We start from the raw sequence: 21649 nt of genomic DNA, 5'->3' as shown, positions 1-21649 counted from the left end.
CTATGTAAGTGTAAGTTATGTACAATTTCCAGGTGTATTTCCTGTTGTTACACTAAAATTCTACACCACATTTCAGAGAAAGGAAGTATTTAAATATTTTAAAAAATGCAATGTAGTTGTTAATTTATGTACTGGTATGTATGTTCATCAATAATAACAACCTGAAAGGGAACTGTTTCATAAATATGAACATATTAAATATATAACATTATTATATATAATATATAATGACTGAATAACAGCAGGTCTATTCCTCTTTGTACAGAAACAGAAATTCTGCCATCTCTGCAGCAGTGATGTGGAAACCTTAACTAGCTTAGATTAATAACAAGATAGACAATGGCAAAAGTAGGAAAGTTGTTTATTTATAACTACTGTAGCACTTGCAGTCAAAATGCAGTAACTGTACAAATTCAATATTGTTGACCGTGTACCACAAACTTTAAATTTGCATTAAATGCACTGTTGACCAGAAACTAAGTAAAAAATAAAAACATTAATAGTGCATGCATTAATAGACATTTTTATATTAACACTTAATGAAATGACTACCTCTACTGTAAAAGGTGTTACTCAAGAGATAAAACCACAGGAAATAATCACTGACTCTGCAGCTCTACAGAGCTTCTTAGCTTCTTTTAGTTCATAGCACCAAATAGTAGAGAGACAAAATTAAGGACTAGCTGGTGAAAAAAGTGGAGCATCTAGCAGCTAAAGAGCCGGATATTTTTGTCAGGATATGATGGACAGTTAAAGTGAACTAACATTCATCAATTGGACAGAAAGAAGACTCCAAATGAATGATCATGTAGCTTTTTGTCTGCTTGATGAGTAAACAGACAACTGTTTGCAACAGCTTTATAAGGCATTTATGTTTTAGGGCTGTGTCTGTCAGCTTGTTTGTGGGTTATTCTGCCCCCCAGTGGCCAAAACATGATTAATGCAACTTGAACAAAGATAGTTATTTTGAATACTTGGTATTTAGGTATCAGAGTGTTGAATTATTGAGGCAATTTCCAAGCCCAGATTGTTTTATTTCCCTTTGAGCGGTTCCCTTTAAACAACTGCAGTAAAACACATTCTTTTGTTTATTCAATCACACTTCAAACCATGTTGACTTTACAGCTTTGTCAGAGAGTGCAGTGGAGGTCAGAGGAGGTAGAGGTAGTGGCAGGACAGGCACAGATTCCCCCCACCCCACCCCCAACTATTTTAGCTGACATTCAATACTAAACCTTGCCAACAGTCAATCTTAAAGACTGTTCCCAAGCTTATCTCTGCCTTCAATTAAATAGTCTTACACTTTGCACTTTTCACCGCTGATCTACGGTGTGATGCTTCCCAAAAGGTCAGGGGGCAGGTAGCCGTCTGGTGTTGGCATGGTTTTTGGGATTATCAGCTGGGGGGCAGGTGCTGAGTTTGGTGTCAGTAAGAGGCTGTTCTGCCTGTCAACACCCTCTACAACAGTGTAGACAGGAGCAGGAGGAAGAGGGGATATGGGGTTGCTATCTGATTCATGGTAAGGCCTCTGGTAGTCCCCAGATGACGGGGACTGAACAGGACTTGAGTTTCCTCCTGTCTGACAAGGTTCTCCCATGTCCCCTATGGACAACCCTGGGCTGATTTTCCCTGCGTTGAGCTCTGAGGTGTAACCTCCGTGTTCTGCATTCACTACCAGGAGCTGAATCTTTTCTTTCTCCTTCTCTTCTATGATGTCTTTCTCTGTGTCTTTGTTAATGGTTTTCTCCACCTCAGTCTGTTCCTCAGGTGACAGCAGCACCTTTCCAGATGACCTCACCTCGCTCACCTGGGTGTACAACACCTCTCTGCCCGGGGCTACTAAAGGAGACTCCCCAGTGGTAGGGCTTTGGATCGGGGAGTTTGGCTCAGAAGATGCTGGGCCTGATGGTTCCTTACTGACGATTTCATTTCGGATGAGAGGATGGAAAGGTGACGCTTCCGGGTCGCTGGGTAGATCTGGGTCGCAGCAGCTGGCGCGGCCCGAGTCATCGTCTCTGAAGCCAATGGAGAGGGGAGAGCAGTTGGACGATAAGGAGCGGTCCATGAGACAGTCCGTGTCCAGGTCTGTCAGTCTGTCATTCTGCTCCTCAATGTCCAGATCAATGAATTCCACCCATGGGTCGCTGTTGTACAGCTCCGGCCTCAGATCAGGGGGGCCACCCAGGATGGATACCAACTCCTTCAGCTTCCCTTTCTGTGCGATAAAGTAAACACAGTTCATACACTCAGTTGACACACTAAGCAGTCAACCTACCTGTTAGGTCAGGTTGTAAACAAACTCCAAGATTAGTCAAACTTGTTTGAAGATGACTGTCAGCTGAAAACATTCAATCACAGTTTATGGACTGACTTCTTGCTTTAACTTTGACCCTCTTAGTTCTGACTCTTGACTCTTCATAGTTCTGTGCACAGTTTTACTGTGCAGTGAGGGATTATCAGCAACATTTCATCTGTGCACACTTTTAGTTTTCCATCCAAATAAGTGGTTTAGATAATCAGAATAAACTGCTGGCTTGTTTACAAACTGAATGATCATCTGATTGCTTGTGTCTGTTGCTTTGTTCGACTTCATTGTAGTGATGCTGCCATGTTCCCAGATCTCAGATGTTGCTGAGTAAAATTTTGTCGTAACCATTAGGAAAGCTTACCAAAGCAAAAAAAATAAGCTGTAACAATCTTCATGGTAAGCACACTCAAAGCACAGAAAATATATTTCCCCAATTAGTGGTATAAAGAGAACCACACACATACACCATCCTGCCCACACAGACACACATACCCATGCCCTGCCAGTCCCAAAGCCTCCCAACCCCCACACATCCACTTCAAAAACAGATACATATTAAAAACACCAAAAGACACAATCAAACACGACAAAAACTGAGAACCAAACAATTTAATAAATAGGCAAGGACATAAATATCACAAAATCCTTATGCATTATCGCCCACTGAGACGTCAGCCAAAACCTCAATACACCAGAGTCTAAGAGAATTTAGTGTGTGGAGCTCAAAGCATCATAAAATTATCTACACATTTGAAAAACCTGAACGCAGCTTCTCTTTACAGAATTAATGAGTCTCATTTAGTCAAGATAATACACAGACCTCAATTTGGAGTGAGAATATATGTTTTTGGTTATTTAGGTGAACTGATTCTTTAAGTTAGACATTTGGGACCAATGTTGTTAAAAAACAACTTCAAATTGAATTTAAGTCAAAAGCTACACTGGACAAGTTTTCTGTGGGCCTGAAAATCATTTCTCTTCTACATTTCATGTGAAGTATCACTTTAATACCCACTGTGCTAGTAACTTAGGACAAGTCAAGGTCAAGCATAATCAAGTGTTGATAGATACCTTGAGTAGTTCAGGGTCAATTCCTTTTATTTTAGGTCCAGGAACAGGAGGCAAAAGAATAACCATCAACCTTAATGAAGAGAAAAAGGAAAAATGTTACATTTTACATGATGCAGCAATGAAAACAAAACTGGAGAAAAGCTTGACTTTGGACCTCAATATAAACACTGCAGATGTACAGAATGTGTTATTCTCTAACACCTTTGAAGTGGCGCCCTTGATAACAGACTGTACTTTCTCAAGGTCGAGCAGCACATTGCAATTCATCATTTCTCTGAGCTTTTCAAAACCTGTCAGCCCTGCAAAGAAGCCTTGGTGGTTATTAAATACTTACTTTTCCTGCTGCGATATGACAACCAACATCAGGATAGCCACTAAACACAAGGCACCGAAGATAAGCAAAGCCGCCACAGGGAATCTCGACACTGGGAGAAGAAATACACACAAATTCACATATACAAACTGAAGAGCCTTGATAAGAGCACTTCTAACAACTTTGCCCTTCCAGCCTGTTAACACGGCAGTGAGCGTTTACCTTTAGAGTGGATGTGGACCAATACAGAGTCGCTGAATTCTCCAAACTTTTTCCCACCATGCATTTTGCACCGTACCCGAACCTCATGATCCACATTAGTTTGAAGCCCATACAGGGAGCACTCTGTGCTTTTCACAAGGTCGACCTGTGGTGAAGAAAATAATATTCGAATTCCAAACAAAGTGCTATAGCATGGAGGTTACAGAAATATCGTTTCATTCTCATATCGTTCTCATTCTCATTATTGTTGATAGAATATTTACATTAATTTACATTAACAGAAAACCTGAGATTTTGTTTACTGTTATATATAAATACAAAAAATGACATATATACAGTACCGGTTTCCAAACTTTTGACTGGTACTGTAAATCATATATATGTATTTTACAAACATAAGATAAAAATCTGCATTAAGTGATATATACCTAAAGATGTTTGTTAGCGCACAAAAATAAAACAGGATTTAAACAAACAAATAAACACCTACCACTTCCCAGCGGTCAGAGTCAACTCTTCGGTACTGGACCTCATACTGCAGCGTCATCCATCCCATCGCCACGTCTGCAGACTGAGGTGGCTTCCAGCTCAGCATTACGTCGTAAAACGTGCTGGTCACACTTGCATTCAGCAGTGTCCAGTTCAGGCTGACTGGTGGATCCGGTTGCACTGCAGAAGATACATTTTTTTAGTTGTTAAGTCATCAGCTATTGAATAAGAACATCAGTATTTTTTTACTGACAGTGTATTGCAACAGTTTACACACACAGATTCATGGATTATTTCTATAGTATGTGGGTGATGGAGGACTGTTGGAGTCAAGAGGTCCTCAGTTGGACAAAATTAGTTAGTCTGTCAAAAGGTATAAGACTTCAAACCACCAACATGTTTTTGATGCAACTAATGGTCAGCAATTCTCAGCAATAGTCATTCAATGTATCTACATTCCGTAATTACCTCTCTATATAGTAGTTTTCATTGTTAGTGGCAGAGTCCACCATTCGCGTGCTGGATTCAAGTTGCCATAGGCATTAATCTGTTCCTCATATCGTTTTAAGGCCTCCCACAAACATTTGGAACCTGGCTGCCAGCATTTGCTCCCATTCAGCCATAAGAGCATTAGTGAAGCTGGATACTGATGTTAGGCAATAAGGCACATTTGATTTGTTTTCAAGTGGAAAATGGGAAAACCTTCTTTATTCTGGATCATGACAACTGGGACAGCTGGCAGTGAGGTGGTAAACTCACCAATGTCTTGGAGGAGGAAAACGATCTCGTCATACAGGGTGGCTTGATCCCTTGAGCGGAGCTGGACACTGTAATATGTCCAGACGGATGTGTAGGTTTCATTGAAGAAGCACTCGTTTGGCCTGTCTGTGCTGTAGTGAGGACACTCACTCCACTCTTTAGGAGAGGCAGGGGGGGGTCTGCAAGGAGGGGGAAGACAACATGTAGTCTAAAACACTGCGTGAAGGAGAGGAAGGAGGTGACATGATACAATGACAATGCTAAAAGCAGTTTCTAAATATTTTAGGATGTTTGAAGCTATAAATCATGACAGGATATATAAATGTGTCAAACAGAAAAAACATATGTTTCAGCTATTCTTAAAGCCTTATGAGTCTCTTGAGGTGTAAAGCTTGTCTTGTAGGTGGCGCTAAGGGAAAGCTTATGCAGTTGTTAAAATCAAAAGTGGTCCTCTGGGAGGGATGAATGTGCTCTGTAAATTTCATGGCAATCTGCCAATTAGATTATCTTGTGTATGAAGCTGAAAAAAATTTAAATTTAGAAAAAACCCATTTGATTTGTGAAGATTACATTACATCAGATAAACCCCATTGCATAACAGCGCTTCTCAGAATTTATCCTGGGAACTTGAATTTCTATTTATTACACAAGTAAGCAAATTATAAGCTACATTGTAAAGACATTTCCTTGTCGTACAATTCTGGACCAAATTAGACAATAAAAGAAAATAAACCTGTACCATTTTAAATAACAGTAAAGTAAGCACACTTAATATTTAGAAAATAATGTCCACATAGTCACTGAGTGAAGGCACAGATGCAAAGACCAATCTTGGGATTTCAAGAATCGATTTTGAATCATTTACCTGATAATTGCAGTTAATCAGAAAATTGTTTTTTTGTTTTTTTACCCAGGTCTATCATTGAGTGTCTATAATTGAGATGGTTCATCCCCTGGGGAGCATGATTGTGCTCTTGATTATGATTGGTTAATTTTAGTGTAATCTGCTGATTAGATATGGACATTTTTGTGTCCTTGTGGAAATTGTGGCCAAAGGCGGGTGAAAGAAATCAATAGGAATGAAAAGACCAAAATCAATAATTAATTTGTCCTACTAAGAAGTATTTCTGTATAGCCAAAGCTAATTCCTCCATTCCATATAGCTCCATTGTCGTCCAAAAACTATTAAAAACACATCACGAGCCACACTGTTGCACTGGCTGATTTGTTCCTTCATTACCATAAACACACTCACTATAGTTAATTCTGAGTTGATCCCACACACACTGTCCTGCTGCCATAAATATTAAAACACCTGATGTGTATTAATCCGCTGCTGAAAACAGTCACCAACAAATGCACCATGTTTACTCCTGTGTGAGTAACGTTTGTAAAAAACAGTTGTTTTAGGAAATTACTGAGCCTTTTTTTAAAAATGAAACTATATATTTGTGACTTGTTTTTTAAGATTTATGTCTTCAGTAGGACCAAATGAGTCTGGGGCTCAGACAGACAGGGTGGGCAAATCAGAAAAGCACTGATGGGTGGACTGAGATATTGTTAGTTTTGGTGGGAGTTAATAAATATATGTGAAAGAAGTTAACTATTTGACAAGAGAAATACTAATATACCCTAAGTTGTGCTTTTTAAAAGTAATATCGCAACTAAGTGTAACCCTTTAACTGGACTTTTGCCTTGTCAACAGAGTGAGCAGGTGCACCATATGCCAGATAAGGCTTGGACACAATGTGTGCATTTGAGCTGTAAAAGCAGTGACGACCTTGATCAGCATAGTTGAGTAAGAGAGAATAAAAAAAGTTGCTGACCAAAGGTGTTTAAAACGTTTTAAAAACTTGAGACTGCAGCTTATATTCTCTTAAACCTCTTCCTTCCCCTCTTTCCCTATCAGACACATACAGTATGTACAAACTCATTTCACATATAACCCACTTTTTGCTTTTTCCTGAGATAATTTGTCTCAGGAATCTTGTAATCTTATAAATTTAAGTGTATATGAAAATAAAATCTAAGTTAAAAAAACGAACAAAAAACGATAAACCTTTTTGTATTACATCTTTATATCAAGCATTATTTTTCTGTTATAATGATTATGCTTTTCTTTCATGAACATTATTTTAAAAAGCCTGGATAGTCAAGGCTAAAAAAATAAAAAATCTATAGAATCCTTCTTTTCTCTTTCTCTTGGGCAATGACAAGCTATTTTTCATCTGTGACCTTTGGTTTACTTGAAAGCACAGAGAAACTTTGTATTTCTGTCACTCAGTAATGACAAAGCTTTTCCCCTCACTTTTTGTTAAGGTAGAATAAACGGAGATCTCCCGGCTCAGAGAGTTTCTGGAAAGTGCCGACATTCCATCTGCAGTGGAAAGTCTCCATGTTGGTGGACACACAGCCAGTGAGGTGTGGGACTGTAGGGAAACAGAGAGAGAGAAGAAAAGATTGAATTATTTTTGATACTGTAAATATCCGTTTTGCTTTCATCTCATTGTTGCAACTTCTATAACTAATCTTTGCCTTTGAGGACGGCTGAGCTGCACTTCAGGGACGGGATAATAACTGTAACCTAAGTCCTGTGTGCAGCACAGCCACAAGGCAAATACCAGAATTTTCCTGGAAGTCATTTTACTACTTTTCAACGAAGGCTGCAGCTAGAGAGTTCACTGCCACAGCTCTAGTGGAAGAAGCTATTCGGTGTCTCAGTTCTAAGAAATTCACTTGCACAGAAAGTACCACTTGGATCCTGTTTTGCTGGCTGCATGAATTCAAACCATGCATGCACAAAGCATGTTTCTACAGCTCTCTTGCAACTTGCAACTGTGTAACAATTTCTGTTCTGTCTTTTCATGTGTGCTGGTGTGTGAACCTGAAATTCCAATTGTGAAATACATATTTTAATGAAAAAATGTTTTTGTTATTGTTGTGTGTGTGTGTGTATAATTTCAGTTGTTACCCAGATAGCAAAATTGCTGTGGCCCAGATCCAGCTTACATACGACTTTTTCGGCACTTTCATCTGGCCCACATACCTCACAGAATGCTGGCACATGGGTACTTTTCTCCACCTGATGCCAGTATGTGTGTAATATGTTTGGCTTTTCCTAGTTGGTCCCTGATTGCTTGACACCGCACACCGAAAATAATTGGATCTGGGGCAGAAAATTTTACGCCCAAGAAATGTTGCCAGACTAGGTGATTTACTATTAGATAATATTTACCCCCCTGAAAGCAGGCAACGCGTACATGAATCATTGTGGTACTGTGGTGATAATCGTAAAGTGAAAGCAGGTAAGAGGCCACCAAAAGATAATAACTTTTAGAAACTGCTAGTCTAGCCGAGAAAAAAATTATAAAAACAAACAAACAAACAAAAAACCCTCACCTTAGTCTAGTGGTATCTATCCGTACAAAGTTTTGATTTAATTAGCACAGGTTTTAAGATATCTGATAAATTTTATTGGTGGTGCTCCCACATTGAAAAAACTCTCCAGACTCATTTCTTTCCAAAATAAAGTTTTAGTTACTCTAAGTAATCCACAGAACACACTATCATCAGTTTTCATGGCAAGTATTTCTGCTGATTGTGACGTATGAAGGATTATCCAGAGTAATCGGGACTAATATCTCAAGAATTTGAATCACCCCCTACGTTACTGGCCAATATTAACTTATCACACATATATTGGTATCAGCGCCAACAGTAACATGGAATTGCAGCAGAGAAATGCCAAAGATATGTGAGAGGAAATTTTGAAATATGGTTGCCTCATAGTTTGTTCACCAGAGAACAAGTTGTTTATTTAACTGCACATGTACCACAGTACATATCTTGGACACAATTCTTTAAAACCAAATTTAAATGTGTCCAAAAATTCAATTAAAATTAACTTTGCAACTTTGCAGTCTCAATCCCGCCAGAGCTAAGTGCAAATGTTTGTTTAATGTGGGTGAACTGGCCCTTTAAGCAAAAAAGCTGAGAGAGGGTTTTTTTTTTTTTTGCATTCCGTTAAGTAAACACAGCTGACTGTATTACCAGGAGGCTCTCTGATCAATGCTTCTGAGGAAAGCGGCAGCAGTCCGCTGGCAACATTTCAGGGAGGAACAATAACACAAGCCCGGGCTGGCTGAGTACCGAGAAGTGTGAGGACAAGATGGCTCCTTTACAGTTGAGAGGCAGCACTTTGAGCAGATGATGAATACCTCTGGCCTCCTTAGGGTGCTTCAAGGAAGGGGAGTTACAGGTTAAAAATAACCTGTTTACCAGACCCCCGACTCCTCCTTGGAACTGTGCTTAGCTCAGCGTTAAGAGAAAAATCAATTTGACGCTCAGCTATGCAGAGCATTTTTCTGGCTCACTCTATCATGATAAATGAGGGCATGTGGGTGGTTTGTTAGTCGTGTGTGAGTAATAGAGAAAATGTGTTAAAGAGATAGTTTTGCCATATTCATATTCATTTAGCACATTTTTTTGTGTTTGTGAGTGCTGAAAGTGCAGAGGGTACATTCATCATACATTATTGAACTTGAAAATCCGAATAAAGATCAAATTCAGAGAATGAGAGCAGTGGTGCACAACAGATGTACTCAAGTACTGTGTTAAGTACAATTTTGACATAGAGTGTAAGAGTGGGATGATTTGATGAAATAGTCTATGATCGTGAGACAATAAAACTCCTCTCTGTCACAGCTACGGCTGTGCCTCTAGTTTCCCTTACAATTCCCTACAAGGAGGCGTAAGGGTCTGTTTGTCTGTCTGCATCTATGTGGCGTGGGCGTGGTACTCCTTACCTGACTCTCCTGGTTCCTGGCTGATTGCACAAACCTGTCTTCCATCAAGCTTATCATCCTGCAGCTTATCTACTCTAGCTCTTCACCCACTCTTCACCAGATCGCTGTTTCTATCTCAGTGGTAGCCAACGCTTCGGGCTTCTCACTTGTATTATAGTGATAATTTCCAAGTGTTGATACCTCGCTAAGTGCTATTTCTCTCTCCAGCACTCCTGGGCCACAACTCACCTGCCTATCTGCCTGCCTGCCTGCTCACCCACTCTCCAACCCACTACCACTTGCTCCCCTTTGCCAGTCCTCACCATTCTCCCTCATTCATCACCCCCCTCCAGCCCTCTGCCTCAGCCTGCTTCATCGCCACTCCATCCACCCCCATTCCCCGCTTCCCTGGCAGTAAGTCCTTTTTCATTCATCTCAATTCAAGTCTGTGTCTGCGTTTGGGTAAACATTACAAATCATAATACTCTCATGGTTCCGTTTGACATACTGTTTAAAATGCGGTATCTCTGTTTGTATCAGACCAATGTGGGTGAATCAAGGAGCAGGGTTAATTTATGGCATAATGGATTTCCAACATTGTTATATCAAACTGACGAAATGGAAGCATTGAAACTCATTCTTGACCTGGGGAACAGTGAGAACACCACCTGTGACTTAAGAAATAACTTGATTGGTCAAGTATTTAATTCAGCTGGGTTATCTGTATACCGCTTCTCAAATGAATGTGGACCATGATCTTTCCCTAGACTTAACCAGATTCTGTGAGTGCTCAAACATAACCATGAAAAAGATGAATGATGCTTTAGTTGCTACAATCAGATATTGTATTGCAAGAATGGAAATTGTAGGAAAACAAATGAAATGTACGTTGTCAGTGAGCATTTCACTGACTTTCAATATCAATATTTTCGACTTGCCAAGTATGTTTCGTAGTTATGTCTCCTAATTATGTTGATAGAAAACATAATCTGGGCAGCAAGTTAGTAGTATAAATATAACTGATAGGAGACAGAGTTCTTTATTTAAGTACTTTGCAGATTTTACGTTACATACAAAACATACAATCTATTTAACTTATATGCACTGTTTGCTTATTTGATGCAAATACATTATCAGGGTTTTCGCTGTCTAACTCAAAGGTAGGCCATCTTTGTATTACTGGCTGTTGCCTTTGTTGAAAATTCCACGTAGAAAATTCGTAGAATTATCCAACTCTCCCACAGAATCTGACTCAGTCATCAAAATTTGTTAGACGTAAAAAGCGACTCCCCCCCAATCCCTCCCCTGTTGCCACTAGTTACAAATGACTGTATCCACACATAGTAGAAGGCCAGATATGCCAATTGAGTAAATTTGGTGTGTGTCACACCTTGCATTTTTAATATACGAGGAGAGTCAGATTTTTGGTAAATGTAAAAGGCAACCCAACAAAATATGACTCCCTCCTCAGTCCCCTGTTGCCACTAGTGACCAATAGGTCCAGATCAAGTCAGCAAAGAGATTTTGTTTGAGTCGCACCTTGAATTGTTTAATATAGCCTAAGAGGAATCTTGAATTTCGTTTAGTGAAACAAAATCCCCCATAAAACCATCTCCCTGCCGATTTAATATTCTTTCATTATTCATTTATCCTGCAGTAAACCAAAGATAATAAGACTGTTTCCAGTAAAGATATTTAAACATAAGTGGAGATCTGAGTAGCTTGTAGCATGATGTGTGTGCGCGTTCACACGAAGGGGAGTGAAGGGCGAAGGGGAGGCTGCACCCATGACGTTAATAACACAGCGGAGCACTCCGTCTCCCGCTCAATTTGTTATTATACAGGCAGGAGACTATAAGATGCTATCAAATTCATTCATTCATTCATTAATGCAATTAACTTTTTAAAAGAAAAAGGCTGTGGACTATTTATCTTATATGCCAATTCTGTTTCATATTGTATTTCAGTGGAATGATACCAGTGAATGGTTTGGCATACAGTATACTGGAGCAAGAGACTGAAAATAGTGCCCCCTTTTCTATTTATTCAATCAAGAATCGCTTTTGAATCAAGAAGTGATTCTGTATCAAATCCGCACCAAGTATCGTGATAGTACTCAACCAGGAGATTAGCATATCGTCCAAAGCCTACAAAATAAACACCATAATTTGTCACAAACCTTTATTTTTCGTCTTTTTGTTCCATCTTGGTATAAAATTTAAATCCCTGTGGACACTTTCATTTGTCATATAGTGACTTTTTCACTTAAGCACACGACACTCTTAAGGTACACGCACAAACTGTGTACACTGCAGCACACACGTTCTCCAACCTTTGTCACCTTTGTCTCAAAAAAATCCAGGGAAAACCCTAATTATTATTACATCAGTAACAATAAGCCATGATAGATAAAACTGAGATGATGATCTCATTCAACAGAAATTTCATTTGCATCAATCTTGACAATCAATTACAATTATTGAAATCATATTTGAGTATTTTTTTCAAGCAAAATTGCCAAAAGTTTGCTGGTTCCAGCCACTCAAATGTAAAGATTTTCTGCTTAAATGTGTCTAAAATGATAGTAAATTGAATATGTTTCGGTTTTGAACTATTGTATGTGATATTTTATAGACCAAACAATTAATCAACAACAATCAATTAACCAAGTATACAATTTACAATTTTAAATGCAGTATTTTTATTTTTATATTGTGGTTTTGCTACTTCTACTTAACTATTGGATCTAAAATACTTCTTCCACCACTGAGTGAAAATGAGAATGAGATAAAAAAAGAACAAAAAGGAAAAAAGACACCTACATTGTGAACATCAGATCCTTTTTGTCAGAGAATGTAGTTAGAATAACTACATTAACTTACAAACTGACAGGCTTCATTTACGTGCTTGTGCGTCAAAGTAAGTGCTGCTGTGTTTGCTCAACAGCTGCCAAGCAGAGTTCACTTCTGGTGTAAGTAAACATGTGAGCAGTGGATGTCAGGCGCTTTCTAAACACAGTTATCAGAGCCACAAAACACACAATTTTCAAGACGGTAATATCAATTTGCAGCATACTCTCTTACAGGATTCCTCTTTCTGAGACAAACTGCCACAATCCTAAAAAGTAAACATGTTTACAACATGATTTTCTTTTTCTCTCTGAGCACTGCTGACACAATCTATTTCAGGGTGAAACAAAACATCCTCACTCAATCTGTTTTGATAAGCCCAGATGTGTTTCCTTTTAACCGTGATTTCGAGGGGGGCAGGAAATAGCAGCAAGCATTAATTTCCTTAAAAGGACTAACTCACAGTGCATTCAGATAATCTCATAAATTATCAGGTAGAACACAGCTTGTAGTCTCTCTTTGTTTATGCTCCCTCTTGATGGTAATTAGTGTGTGTTTTTCCTATTATAGCATTAACATCTGCACAGTGTGTTGGTGGAAAGCCTTCATTAGTCTCTTTCCTGTGAGCTCACAGGGCAAACGGTTATTTAGAGAGTCACATGTTCAAACATCAATCAGTGAACTCTCAGGGGGAAATACCTTGTCCTCTGCATTTAGAAATATATTTCCTTTCTATGGCTAAAGGTCACAACGCTCACATCAATGATTACAGCTCTGGACCTTTTACTAACCTAATGAGTCTTAAGGGCAAAAAATGTGGAAAAAAACGTTGTATGCCCTAAAGTGTAGAGCGACTGTATGCCCTCTCCAGTCAAGGAAAGTAATCACATTAAGAACCAATGTCCTGATTCCCAAGCAATATAAACTGTGGTGCTTAGGGCATACAGGTGGGGAGGAGTCTGCCCTACAGAGACCATTCATTTCCTACATTTCCTGGAAGTGGTATTGCAACAGAGTTGGGAAGTGAGGGGAGTTATTTCTGGCAACTAGTGTTCTGAAAGTAAAAGTGGTGCTCATTTTCTAATTGACAATGTCAGTCGACTGATGGAGCAGGAGGACATGGACTTCTCCTGGTTGAATCATCAGTACAAAAGATGAGCAACAGTGTTACAAAAAAAAAGTATAAATAGTGAAAGGTAGAAGTGGAGACATACAACATCCTCACAGAGTTTAATAGGTATTATAGATATAGATATTTTTTAATTTTAATTTTTAAAAAAAATACTACCAAAATACTACCAAAAGAGCCGTTTCTTACAAAGGTAGCCATTGCTGTTGGGGCGAAGGAACATGAGTGACTGAGTGAATCTGTCACTTATTGACACGTTTTTAATAGTTTTGGGACAATAACGGAGGTCTATGACACAGAGGAACACTATATATCAGGCTTTGGATTCATGTACAATACTTGTAAGTAGAATGAGTCCATTGTTGTTTTGAGTCTCCACATGAGATTTGCTGACAATAAGAAAAATATAAGAAATTGCCAACCTTCTCCTTTAAGCTACGTGATGAGATTAAGTAGGTGGATAGTAGCAACCTGTCTATCATTACAAGGATCAAATGTAGTCAGTAGCAACAATGGCAGTAGCAGAATTCACATACTGCCACAAAATAAGAAACACCAACATTGCTGGGCGGCACACAGCAGTAGCAGCTAAATGTCTGAAACCACCTTAATATTTGAGTACTTTGTCATGTAAGTTGTGTAAGTGTGTTGATGTATTTGTTAGTTGTCCTTTTCTTTCCTTCTAGTGTTTTCTTACAATGAACCAGCATTTAATTAAAGATTAGTCATGATGCTGTCAGTAAAAATAGGCGGGCTGGGGTAGCTAATGTTGCTGGTTAGCAAAAGGTAGCCAGTCAACATAGCAAGGGTATCTTCCTTAGCGTCTGTCTGCTAATATCTGTTAGGATATCTGTTATCTGTTATGATAAAGTCACCTCTCTTGGAAGATGGATCATAAACATGTTTTTAATGTGTAATGTGACCTTGTCTCTATGTTTGTTATACTGACTGCTTCGCTATCTCTTTCTTGTAAGAATGCAGTGCGTCTTCATGTTTTGGTGAGCCAAAGACAATTTTCCACCCCGGTGGACAATAAAGAGATATATTCTATTCTGACATGTTTCATTTGTATTAATTATTTTGTTACATGCAGACCGAACAGACTGTTCAGAATCATGAGATGAGGGCAGCGATTTAGAAATCTCCAGGCTAATAAAAGTTGTCAAACTTGCTACCCAGTCTGCATAAACTACAGTACAAGCTGGTGGAGGCACCACTGATTTCTATGAATAAGTTGTAAGTTCTCACTCACTGCCATAATTTTGCTACAGGGGGAAAACATGACTGTCAGAACACAGCAGCCTTGTTCAATCCCACATAAAGGCATGAAACAAAAACAGAATAATTCAAGTAGCAGGAGAGCCACAGTAGCTGGGAAACACGTCCTCCGTCCACATCACCGGTAAGTTACTGACAGTGTTATGTAACAAGACAAAGCACAGGATGTCCGTGCGTGACTTTAATGGTCAATGCAGACTTAGTTTATATCTGTGGATAAAACACCATCCATGTATGCAAATACACAGCGTTTCTACTGCCGCTGAGGGGCTGTTTGGTACAAAAGGGTGGCCTCTACACACTAAACAGCCCATTGTTGGAGTGGAGTACTCTCTGCTCTCCAGAATTCCTGGGAAGCCACTTCACTAGAAATCTGTTGGCCGCTCTCTGTGGCTCTCTGTGGAGGGCTTCACTGTTGTGCAACACACTTCATATTCATTTCAACACCACAGCAGCACAGTCACTGTGCAGCTGTAAATGTTTTATATTGTTCCAAACTGAAATAGTCATGTGGCCCATTAAAAGCAAGATTTATCTCAAAAATCTGTTCCATCTGGTGTTCTGATCTGATTTTGAAACCTAAGAGAGCAACAGGAATTCAAAAATCTGGGCATCAGGAGACACCAGATGTCAAAGAAAGCATCATCAGTGCCAAGCATAAAGGTTGCAAACAACATAACACAATATGTTCATCTGCTGTAATTATGTAATAAACATAATTTCAAACATGTCTCAAGTCATCAAATGCCTACAAATGTCTTAAAATTCTAATCTAATTATGCTGCGCAAGTGAACTAAAGGCAAATAGATACCAATATGCAAAACATACCTTGCTCAGAAGATGACTGCAGTGCTGAAGCAGTGAAGATGTGAAAGAAGAAGAGGAACATGGTGAGAGCTGCAGCCATGCTGTCGAACTGTGGAGGGAACATGTGGGGAATGGTAGTTTCTCAGTGCAGTCCACCCAGCTGAAACACACAACAGCCCAGCCCACCACCACCACCATTAAACAGGCGTGCTCTGACCACTCCTTACTCTTTTTAAAAAAGAGAACAAGTTGGGTACACACATGATTAAACCATATAGAGTCATAGAACAGATCATCAAAAGTGCTTTAGATAAAAACATTCATCAAATGACTTCATGTTTGAGTCTGTATATGCAGCTCTAGTGTATGCATAGCAGCTTTTCTAGGTTATTCTATAGCTTCACATTTGGCTGGATGAACTCCAACCACTTTGCATATATTTTGCCTGATACTTGAAATTTTACCTCTTTAGAAAGGGAACCCAATAGACCCTTTTGCTATCTACGCCTTGTATGTTTTCTAAGCAGCATGAATAATACAATTTACTGTTGTACTGCTTTAAGTTCTTTAAGGCTTTTGATTTGTGTAGAATTTGACTTTTATATGTGCAGTCACACATTTGGTTACTTTAAAAGGATCTTAATTCTGATTTGACACTTCAACTGATATCTGCTCTCAGTTTTTAGACTTGAACTGACACTAATTTCTGTCAGGACTTCACACTGATACTTCCAGCTCCTTTTATTACTTACACTTCAACTGACGCATCAACTCATTATATAGCTTGCGTTTTATGTCGTAACTTCAACTGCCACTTTCAACTCCTTTCACAACCCTCACTTCAACTAATACTGTACTTTAACTTCACTCAGTGCTGCTACACTTACACTGAAACTGTCACTTCAGTTTCATCAAGTGCTTACACTTTCAACTGAAACTTCAACTCTATTCAGCACATCCATTTTCAGTTCAACTTCTTTCAGAAATCTTCTTTCGGTGTTTACACTTCAACTGACATTTCAACTCCTTTCAGCATCTTCACAACTTCACCCAGTGCCTACACTAAAGCTGTCACTTCGTCTTCATCCACTGCTAACACTTTAAACAGAAACTCCGTTGAGTAATTCCATTTTAAGTGCCACTTAAGCTCCTTTCAGTTTTTACATTTGAACTGACACAAATTCCTTTCAGGTATTCAGTGAAACTGACTCTTTCAGCTCCTTTTATTACTTACACTTCTACTAACATTTCACCTCCTTTCATTGCTTACCCTTTCTGCTCATGATTCATCTAACACCTTGACTCCTTTCAGCACTTTAACTTAAACTCATACTGTGCTTCAGCTTCATTCATCGCTTACACTTGAACTTCATTTAGCGCTTACACTGAAAGTGAAACCTCAACAACCGGCATCATTTTAACCGCCACTTTAAATTATTTTAGTGATTCCGTTCAGACTGTCACTCCCATCTCTTTCACCACTTCCTTTACTATCTGTCATATTAACATTATTTATTCAACATGTAGATTTCCATATTTTTTTCATGTCATTTAAAATTCAATGAAAAAAATGAAAAAACCCAAGTCAGGAATCACAGGACAGCGCACTTATTGGACAGCAGGGAGGACCAGCAGGTCTGAATCAGAGTCTGAGCATGTTTTATTCATTAGGTTCTTCGTGGAATTCACACTGTTTATCCTTCCTGGAGAGGCGCGTTTCACAACAGTAAACAGTTTTACACTGAACATGATATCCATTTCCAGCCAAGCGTGCTAGGTTCCTGCCAGCAATTTTGAAATTCATCTCTACTACACTCTGGGGCCTATTTAGATCTCATTTAGTGGTCCTGCATGGGGATTCATACAGGATTTATATGATTTTGTCTTCTAATGCAGAGTTCTTCAACCCCTAAGTTGGGGCCCCTTATGAGACTAATTTTCATATTTTGATGGCAATTTCATGCATATAAAATTGCTGGTATTATGACAATTTCAGGGCCTAATAATTTGTGTCAATAGCCAGAAAAGGTTGAAAAACTAGTACTGTATGTGGCCTGAAGAGAAAAACCTTGAGAACCAGTCACTAAAGCAATTTTGTGAAGAGAGAGTACACATGGGGATGGATAACATAGTAAATCAGGTGTCCATGAGAAATCAAATGTGAACAATAGATTTTTAAGCGAGATACAGATGGAAAAGATAATTATTGCATATGAATTGACACAATTGATCAGAGAGCAAAACTGCCCACTAGTGCTGACGTGATTAGTCAATTAAGATAAGCTGATGAAAATAAAATTAATCAACAACTAGCCTATTTCAATGATTAAGACTAATCTTTGAAGTAATTTATAAAGCAATAATAACAAATGTTAAACATTTAATCAATTAATTGAAAAAAATTGTTTGACAGTTTTAGGAGCTCTATTATCAACAACATGTTTCATGGTTAAATGTTCACTTTTTCCTGTACGTACATAATCACATACAAAACAAGTCATGCTCAGTCACAGAACCTTCTCATTTCCTCTCCTCACACCTACAGACTTGTGTTCTCAAGCTTTGACACATTGATTTTCTTTATTGTTTTTTTCCAGAGTCTCCTGTCTTGTTAGTTCAGTATCTTTGATCTTACTCCTACAGCTCTATGTTGCAGATTATGCAGGTGGAAGATATGCAGTGTTGTGATTATATATTATCCTTCTATCATACCTTGTCTTTGTTATAGTGACATAAAATTCACCCTGGTTGCTTCAAATATCCCAGCTGCCTATGCAGCATTCACTGTATTATATTTCTGTTCTGATGTACAGGCAGGCCAATACTGATTTATCTATAACAACCAAATATGAATGCTACTTGCTAATAGAATATATCTAATGGGCTGATATATTGTGTTTTTTTAAATGTTTTTTACTCTCATATGTCAATATACGCCTAAAAAATTCAGCATCTGTCGGACTGCATTTGGTTCAATATGTTCTCATATGTAATATGCTAAAAATAATTATGGTTACACAATCTTTCACTACTTGTGTTCAGGTTATAGTTAACAGTGAAAGCTCTCTCTTGCTGTTCATCTGACTGTTCATGTTTTCCGTTATTATAATTACATGTATCTCCAGTGTTGAGGCCAGGAGTGAGAAGGTTTTACTAGCCTCTATCATGCTCAGTTTCTCCTATAATAAACATGGTTGTAGTCTCAGCATTATTACTTTGTAATCTCTGTTTACCACTGTTTCCTTCACACAGTTGAGAACGGACAAGTTTTTTTTTACACTCTGGGATGTCTCATGCTGATAAGACACAATAAAATAACAAGTGTGGGCTGCAGACTAAATGACCCTCACAGCTGCAGATGGCACAGACTGTTTTAAAGACTCTACAAACACACTCAAGGTTGTGACAGAAATTTGTAGAGAAACATATCACAGGATTTTACTTTACTTTATCACCTGATGTGATATATAATACAGTTTTTATTTTGTAATATATGATAATGTTTAGTATTTTGAGCTGGGCTATTTTGAGTGATTTTTACTCAGGGTTCAGTCTGATATTTATTTTCCCTTGGACTCAGTTTCTCAACCAACCTCACATGGGGCCATCAGACATGCAGACAGGGTCATGGGAGGTTTCTTAGATTGTTAGTCTGATAAATTTTAAATTTAAAAAGTCTGCAACTGACGATGATATGATGATACAATAGTTATGTTCATAGTGACATTTATTGTTTATGTTTTGCAGACAAAACCACAGGAAAGAGACACCAGGGCGAGATCATAACGTAACAGAAAAATTACATTATGCAGAAAAATAAGCCTGAAGCTGAAGGTTGTATTTTTTTTTCAGTTCAAACAAAAGTCATTAATTGCAGAAGCACTATTTATGTATCTGCAGCAGTTTAAGTATGCAACATTAGCCATAGAACATTACTCGTATTTTATGAGTCAGTATATTTGGATATAAGATCTTTAGCTACAATGTAAGGAGTAACTAAATGTATGATGCAGTGGAATTAAATGTAGGCTATAGTAAAGTAATATTTTTAGGGGTGCAAGTAACGTTTATTTTCATTATTCATTTCTAGATTCACTTATTAATTGTTTATTCTATGAAATATATATAAAATAGGTAAACTCATTATAGTTTCTGAGACCCCAAAATTCTGTCCTTTCAAATTTCCAAACCAGCAGTCCAAAAACTCCATAGATATTCAGTTTACTATTACATGAGATAAAGAAAAAGGGCAAATACTCACTACTGAGAGGTGGAACTATAGAGAGCGTTTGGCATTTTAAAAAAATGAACATAGTATCCCTTTAAAATCTCATCAAATGGAAATCAAGTAACCTAAGTCCCTCAAAATTGTACTTTATAGAGTACAATTTACTATAGAGAGTTGAATATTTATGTAGGACTTAAAAATACTTTACTTTCCACAAAGTATCGTGTAGACTCAACAGATTAACAACATTTAAACCTTGACAGGCTATTTTTGTATATTATAGGCCTATAAAAAAATAAACCTTTACTTGAAACTTAAACCAGTACTTTGACTACATCTCCAGTTTGTTTTTAAACTGTTTTCACAGTGAAGTAAGAGCTTTTTCCCCGGTGTGCTATCTGGGATTGTGCAAGATTCATGGAGAAAATGTAAATAAAGCCCTAAATATAGCCCTGACACAATATCCGTATGCACACATCAAGGAGTTTACTGCTCTACAGAGGACAGTGGAGATTTCAGTTGATGATTATGAGTTTAACTGGTCACTGACAGACACGTAAAGCTGCGTAAACAGACATAAACATGCAGGACGGACATGAGAACTATAACTCACCGCTGTGGTGAAGTGGACAGCAGTCCTAAAGGTTTCACAGGTTTCCTTTATTCAAGAGCGACTACTGTAAACTCACATTCACACAAAAAGCCAACCGTTCCTCCAAACAGACCGCGGAAACCCTCTAATCTCCAGCCGGGAGCGCGTTGAACAGATATCCATGCGAGTTGGTGACTCCGGCTGACAGGCTGACGGTGTGTGGTTGTTTGGTTTGGAGAAGCAGCACAGCTGTTGTTTCTGCGGCAGAGAGCTGGAGGCCATCTGGCGGTGGCGTCTGTGTACAGCAGGAAAACAAGCAACAGATCTCCAAGAAAAGCTGACTGAAACATGAGCTGCAGGTGCTAACAATGTGAGGTCAGAAGGGACGTAGCCAGGATTTTACAAACACTGAGGCCAAGTACCTTAACATGTCCAACCAGGCACCAAAAAGAAAGTCTCATCAGCATTTCATTTAGATTTGTGTGTTTTATTTATTCATATCTCAAAGCCCTTTACCCACTGCCTCGTTTCTTTTGGGGGAATACTTAATTCTTAAAAGCTTAAAGATACAAACGCATTGTAAATAGCAGTAGCCCACACAGTAGGCATGTAAAATACACTCCATGTGTAACATTGTCTGGGAAAAATAAAGAAGACAACACCTCATGTGTCCTTAATGGGGGCAGCCCTGGAGGTCAGTAAACACATTTGTTGGCAGTTTAAAAGGGCACTCATCAATTCTCAAAGACTAAGTCATTGTCAATCATTTTAAGTTATAATTATATGAATAAAATATAATAAACATATAAATCAATAAAT

The 21649-nt window shown here is 38.4% G+C and overlaps 1 protein-coding gene across 2 annotated transcripts; it reads right to left on the bottom strand.

Moving 5' to 3' along the window:
* Positions 1-342: 342 nt before the first annotated feature.
* Positions 343-21121, bottom strand: ghrb (growth hormone receptor b). Of its 2 annotated transcripts, none has more exons than XM_042394411.1 (9): positions 20852-21121; positions 16032-16170; positions 7471-7591; positions 5163-5341; positions 4405-4583; positions 3915-4059; positions 3714-3804; positions 3380-3449; positions 343-2215 (listed from the first exon to the last, which is right to left on the bottom strand). In XM_042394411.1, the coding sequence occupies exons 2-9, from the start codon at positions 16132-16134 to the stop codon at positions 1325-1327; spliced, it is 1779 nt and encodes a 592-aa protein (XP_042250345.1). In that variant the 5' UTR covers positions 16135-16170; positions 20852-21121; the 3' UTR covers positions 343-1324. The 2 variants fall into 2 exon arrangements, with proteins under 2 accessions (XP_042250345.1, XP_042250346.1); XM_042394412.1 differs by having other exon boundaries at positions 16032-16119.
* Between the last annotated feature and the right edge of the window lie 528 nt (positions 21122-21649).

Source organism: Thunnus maccoyii, chromosome 19 (assembly GCF_910596095.1).
Source record: "Thunnus maccoyii chromosome 19, fThuMac1.1, whole genome shotgun sequence".
NCBI lineage: Eukaryota > Metazoa > Chordata > Actinopteri > Scombriformes > Scombridae > Thunnus > Thunnus maccoyii.
This window is presented reverse-complemented; position numbering and strand designations above follow the sequence as displayed.

Excerpts from the sequence above, each read along its gene's own strand:
- ghrb (XM_042394411.1), bottom strand. The coding sequence starts at position 16,134 with ATGTTCCCTCCACAGTTCGACAGCATGGCTGCAGCTCTCACCATGTTC. Across the intron at positions 7,592-16,031 it reads GCAGTCATCTTCTGAGCAAG|TCCCACACCTCACTGGCTGT; the intron begins GTATGTTTTGCA and ends GTTTCCCTACAG. Across the intron at positions 4,584-5,162 it reads TTTCCTCCTCCAAGACATTG|TGCAACCGGATCCACCAGTC; the intron begins GTGAGTTTACCA and ends TATCTTCTGCAG.